Source organism: Alosa pseudoharengus, unplaced genomic scaffold (genome assembly GCF_046254945.1).
Source record: "Alosa pseudoharengus isolate Yale_2024_CS ecotype anadromous, Long Island Sound unplaced genomic scaffold, YU_APseudo_1.1 YU_APseudo_1.1_scf_28, whole genome shotgun sequence".
In the NCBI taxonomy this organism is placed as follows: domain Eukaryota; kingdom Metazoa; phylum Chordata; class Actinopteri; order Clupeiformes; family Clupeidae; genus Alosa; species Alosa pseudoharengus.
Genome location: NW_027468709.1, coordinates 73,524 through 80,000, shown reverse-complemented (window position 1 = coordinate 80,000; position 6,477 = coordinate 73,524). Strand labels below are relative to the sequence as shown.

At 42.0% G+C, this 6,477-nt stretch overlaps 1 protein-coding gene across 1 annotated transcript; it reads left to right on the top strand.

Moving 5' to 3' along the window:
* Window positions 1-228: 228 nt before the first annotated feature.
* Window positions 229-3,560, top strand: ddias (DNA damage-induced apoptosis suppressor; the record flags this gene model as incomplete). The annotated part of the gene is made up of 5 exons (XM_076262409.1): window positions 229-247; window positions 423-471; window positions 969-1,124; window positions 2,020-2,128; window positions 2,361-3,560. Coding segments are annotated over 5 exons (1,533 nt in total), but the record flags the coding sequence as incomplete, so codon positions are not given.
* Window positions 3,561-6,477: the final 2,917 nt, after the last annotated feature.

The following is a 6,477-nucleotide window of genomic DNA, read 5'->3' as shown; positions in this document are numbered from 1 at the left end:
CAGCAGACATATACATAACGCGTTACATACATGCCGAGGAGAAGAATCATGGTGCAGTATCCTGAAAATCATCCACGGATTTAAGACTAGTTATCTTATTTATCCAGTGTTCCATTGGTATGTCCAAGATAGCTTTATTTCGGTGTACAGTTCTGTCTATTCAGGATACCAGCATTTTGTACCCATGCTGCCTGAACTGTTTTTCAAGAGTTGACTTAACGTCTGGTTCAAACGGGCAGGTCTCCAGGTAAGCGGCACAACAATAACTTAACTTTTAAAAAAATCAAGTTATGTTACCTAACGTTAACGTATCGACGTTTGTCTGATGACAAAGTGCAACGTTATATGGCTGATGTAAACAACGTTTTTAACGGAAGTATCCGTATTTTACCCTTCCCCCCGGTTACTTCCTGTTTACATAGGTCTACTAATATCTATCACAAACAGACGGGCATTTGTGGGCAGTAACAGGTATGCTATGCTGTTGGAGGTGCAAACAAAAGCTGCATCGCCATTGTGATCACAGAGAAAAAGAGCTGTCTCAAGGGTTATAAAAGTATTTTGTCATGTTTATTTGTATAGCCTAATGAAAGCACCGCCATCCATGTATGTTCACTTCTAGCTCCTTGGCTATCATTTAGTGAGATAAAAATCAACCAAAACTCTGCTATTGTTTGCACCTCCAAGTGGTATGTGATGTAAGCTTGTATGAAATAATTAGTAAAACAAACCTTTGATCCCTAAGACAGTTGAATCTAAGGAAACGCACAACACGAGCAGATCAGAGATGAGACATTGAAGGGCATACTAACATAAGGGGTGTTACAGGGTTTCAGAGAAACACATATTTATCTACGAAAATGTATTTATTTCAAGGAGTTGTGATAGTGTGCCACAAATTGTGTGAACTAGGAAAATGTATAAACGTGTGTTAAGTCTGTTTCTGCCTTCCACTCGTGTGTGTTAAGATGGAGTTGTGTTAAATGTGGACGGGACACAGAGGCTGCTGGGTACAGATACAGGTTATCGCTCCGCGTGTCCAAAGACTGTGACGTGCTCGGAGTGACTGTGTTTGGGAGCTGCCTGGACTCCTTCTTTGGCGTGCCAGCAGGACAACTCCACCGGTGAGGTCCCACTTGTGTGTGTGTGTGTGTGTGTGTGCGCATGCATTTGTGTGTATGATCTTAGCCTCCATTGTCTCCTTATGAGAAATCCATCTGGGATATTCCAAAGACAGAGAATACAAATCACACAAGAAACACGTTTTGCTTTGCATTGCATTATTAAGCAATGCATGTATTAAGCAGTATTTTTTTAATGATCTTCATTAAAAGCTGTAACCCATCTGTCTCCCACATCTCCTCAATTCATACTTCTCTCCATAATACTTTTGAGCTCAAGCTTGAAATCTCAGTAATATTGTCCCACTCTGCCCCTATTTTGTTTTACATTGCATTACATGCAATATTTGTTCCTTCCAACTGTGTGTGTGTGTGTGTGTGTGTGTGTCCCTAACCACAGATGGGTCAAATGCAGAGGAAGACTAGGGATGGATCGTAGTGTCTGTCTGTGTTTGTCTAGTTGATTAGACTGGCTGTTGACTCTGTTCAGTATGGAACAGTAACTAATTAGGTTGCCCTGCACGTAACTACTGAAATATGGCTCATTAGAGGGGAGATTAGTATATGGTGTGTGTGGTAAGGACTTGTAAGAAATGTCTAAAACAAAGCAAAAAACATGATGCATGCTGCAAAAGTGTGTGTGTGTGTGTGTGTGTGTGTGTGTGTGTGTGTGTGTGTGTGTGTGTGTGTGTGTGTGTGTGTAAAGTACACTGATGTTGACTCGTATGTGTGTAAAGTACACTGATGTTGACTCGTGTGTGTGTGTGTAAAGGACACTGATGTTGACTCGTGTGTGTGTGTGTGTGTGTGTGTGTGTGTGTGTGTGTGTGTGTGTGTGTGTGTGTGTGTGTGTGTGTGTATAAAGGACACTGATGTTGACTCGTATGTGTGTATGCAGATATCTGAATGCTTCTAAAGAAAGCAGGGGGGTCCAGATGACTGAGGGGCTGCTCAGGAGATCCCTGGACGACTGCTTCATCGGAAGATGCGTGCTTTTAGGAATCAAGGTACTTTCATGACTGCTACTTAGTCAAATGAGGAGGAGACGCGTCACTCTATTATAACATCCCTAGCAGAGATGATACCTTTTTATTATTCTTGACATGCAGCTAATGTATTTCTTTGGTGATTCTACCTTTAACATCCTATTCCACACACACACACCTTCTCCTGTTGTTTTTAAATGTGCTATAAAAACACCCTCAGTTCCGTAATTCAGCTGTGTTCTGTTTATTGTAGTTGCCTGGCAACATTGGAGAACACAGACCACCAGGAAGGCTACAGTCTCCACTTCAGTGGCCAGGCTCGATGAGGGGACCTTCAGAGCAGTACATTGCAAGTAAGATCACTCTGCCAAACGAAGGGGTCTTTGGTTGTACCGTAGTCCAGTACCTGCAGAGCCTCCTGCATGTGTGTGGACCCTCAGAGGGTAGCTGCCCTCAGGAGGCCTCACGGGACTCTGATCAGGGCAGTTACCATGACTACTCGCAGCTCTGTCCTGGAGGATCGTACTTACATTTGAGCGAGGCGGCCGATGCTGCCTTCCCCCTACCTCTGCAGCGGTCACCGGGGTTGAGCTGCGTGTCAGTGGACTCCCCGGAACGTTCTGTCTCAGATCTGGGTGAGACGCGCAGGACCGACATCTCTGATGTCTCTGCTGCCGTGGCAACATGCAGCTGCTGTGATGGACGTCATGGTCAGAAGTATCAAGGGTCTGTCAGCCAGGAGTCGGGATACGGTGAAACATCCAGGGACAAAGAGCTGACTGGATCCTTTTCTCCAACGTCATGTATTCCAGTCGAATCATCAGTTGGCTCTTTATCTCAATCTTTTTTCCTAGATGAAATGTTAGCTTATTCGTTTACTCGATTGACAAGACGGGACAAACTCTTGACCGAGTCTCTGTCTCGTTCATCTAGTCCCAGATCGTCTGAATCTTTGGCCAATCAGACCCTGATGCACTCCAGAGAGAGATCCCATCAGGCAGACTCCTTAGAACCGGCCTGTGGCTTTGACGGTCAGAAAGACACGTCCACCACACCAGAGCACCTCGTCTACGACGCTGAAGAGGAGTACGACTATTCTGCAGAACTTTTCGACGTGTCCAGTCTGGACAGACACGACTTTCGGCGATCTGGGCAGGTTGGACGCAGACCTCGGACATCTGCGACTCTCCGCTCCGTTACGCCACGTTTGACTCCAGTCTCCCAGTCCACTCCCGTTCGTGGCACAAGGGCTCCAGAGAAAGCGCGGGTCTGTAGAGACGCCAACCAGCACAAGGAAGTGTCTCCTCGGGGGCGGGGCCTCTGGGAATCAGGAAGTAGGACGGACAGTCAGACTAAGCGATGTGTTCGAGATGACCGCTGCTCTGTTGCAGCGTTATCCACTGGACTGCCAACAGAAGATGCCGATTTGTCTAAAGACCTTTTCATTGATTAATACAAAGACTTATTATAATAATAATAATAATAATAATAATAATAATATAATGATTATAATAATCATCCTTTATCATGATTTGAGTTATTCACAGTTGTGTTTATGATATATTATTTTCAGCTTGCAGGGCTCCAGACTAACTTTTTGCACTGGTTGCACTGGTGCACCTAACTTTTTTTCTTATAGTGCACCAGCACAAAAGTTAGGTGCACCTAAATTTTCAACCACATCGCATTTAACATCGCAGCAGGTTCACTTTTTTTCCTTAATTACTGTCCTTTATAGGTTGTCCTATGACTTATGATTTACAATTCTACAAGAAAAGTAACTTAATGAAGTGTTGGTGCTTTAAGTGCTTCACTGAGCTGAAATTTAAACTTAAAACATCTCAAGATGAATTAAATAAAAATAACAGTGAGTAAATTAACAGTGCACGTCTTTTAAGGGCTTCAAACTACACATCTCATGGCTCAGTGTCTTACATACTATCCTTCATGATCTTTAGGCCTTGGCTAAACCAGCTCGCCATGCTAGCATCTTCTATAGAAATGTATTTGAGCACAATTTAAAGAGATGTTCCAAGTAGCCTGGGGGATTTTTATGTGATTTTGCAATGATTGCAATAATCATTTGACAGTCCCACAATGCAATTTACTTTTTAATTTTAGTATTTTTAAATTTTCAATAAGAACATCACTATGGTTAATGCAGTAACAAAATGGTAGGCCTATTATTATAGGCTATTGCAATGACTTGCCATGCTCTATCTAAATGTGTCCATTAAATTCACCGTACACAATGACCAGTTATACATGCAGGGAATATTCGGGCTTTAAATGTAGCAGCGATATTCGGTTTGCGCCAAATACCGGATTAAATTGATTGATGCCATCAGAATGAGTTTAAACAACTCGCGCGCAAAACGAATATTGCTGTTGAAAACCGGGTTACTCCCTGCATGTACCTGCGGTCAATGACTCACTCCTTTTCGGCGATATCTATCTCTGTCGTTCGCAAAGGCCTTGTATTCATTGTTCGCAATTTTAAGACGTCTTTTCATCTGCAATGACTCCTATAAATTTGGCGCAAGTGGCATTCCTGTACGTCGGGTTTACGTTCAAACTGTTTTTCTGGTGAATAATTATTTCTGACTGAACTTGGTGAAGGGAAGTTTCACTAGGCCTATCGTAGGCATAGATAAACTTGATCATCATCTCGGGCTCGTCTGATCGGTTTGCTGCTGCCAGCCGCCGAAAGGCAGTGGGGAGAGGGTACATTTATCTCGGCCTATGTGACCACACTGTAATGCAACTACATCCACTGTTTATCTGACGGGTCTCTGACCTCTCTCTCTCTCTCTCTCTCTCTCTCTCTCTCTCTCTCTCTCTCTCTCTCTCTCTCTCTCTCTGCAGCACACGCATTTTCAAATTTACACACAGGCACTGGGCCACGGCCAATCAGAGGGGAGGTCCCGCCCTTCACTATCTGTGATTTGTTTAAACCACGATATTGGCCAAATATGTGTCTGTTATTGAACCAAAGGTAGAGTTTCAATGCGGACACTTTTTCCTTTCTCGAATAGCTGGTCGCACTGGTGCGACCTCCGATTTTTTTTAGTCGCACTTTTGAAAAATTAGGTCGCATATGCGACCAAATTGGTCGCACTCTGGAGCCCTGGCTTGATAATAAATTTGTTAAGATAATTTGTATGAAATTAAATGTACATTGCCTTTGAATGAAATGAAATGCTATATTGCACAATAAAATTAACGCTAATTGCTTTTAATAAAAAGTTAATAATGAGCTGATATCATCTTCCCCTCATCCAATTCAGTCCTTTGACAACTTCCTGTCCTGGAACAGCATATACTATACTATAAGGACAGCAAACAGAAAAGTATACATTTATGATTTATGTTCACAGAGAACTACCTCCTCAGACTGTTTGCGAGTGTTTGTCAAAAACTAGGATGAGGACATTGGGGCAAGGGAAACCTGCCAATGTAAATGTCTGATTCTTTGATTCTTTTCAATTAACGTCCTTATTAACATCTTCCGTATTAAACAGATAGATATTTTAAGTAGTCTTCAACAATAGGTTTCAGCAATATGGCAAAGAACATTGTAGAAACCCAATACCTATAAGGTTTGCTAAACATCACACCATAGAAAATGCTTGAGATGTCACATGCCTTTTTATACAGGAGAGGAAAGATAAATAAAACAAAAAGATACATATCTTATATAGACCCTTTCAAGAGAGTTCCATTATCAGCATCATAGTTGGCCCCACAAGGCTTCCGTTTTAACATTCCATAATGTTATCTTAATGCAGAGGAAGTAGATTGGGAACCAAATAGAATGTTCAAGCATTGTTTTTGTTTTTATTGTTGAAAGGGTCTATAAAATACTAGTATTGCTGTGGTTTTCTAGGGTGTCTATCCATAATTGAAAAGTAATTCATGAGCAACGAAATAAAATATCAGGCTGATATTTTAGTCATAACATTGGGGAACTGTTTTGACAAATAATGAGCAAAAATCGGAGACCATGGTGCCAAGGTTGACTGAACATCTTGGATTTTGCCACTGGACATAGATGAATGTACTATGCTTGGGCTGGGCGTCCTAGCTTTACGTGCCAAGCCAGGATAAGTAATTCTGGATACATGTGTATTCACAGGTTTCCGCAAAAGTGTCTGGAATAAAACATTTGTTTAGGCTTCTCAGATAATGCAGAAATGGTATGACTTTTTTTTTTATCAGAAATATTATGTTTATGAGAGAAAATAGGGCAACCTTAGAGGCAACCCGTAATTATTATGATGGGAAATCCTTCAACATGCAGGACTGGGAATCACTGTATGAACCAATTGAGTTATTTCTTTCAATGTATAATTCCGAGTAGGGGCTTGCAG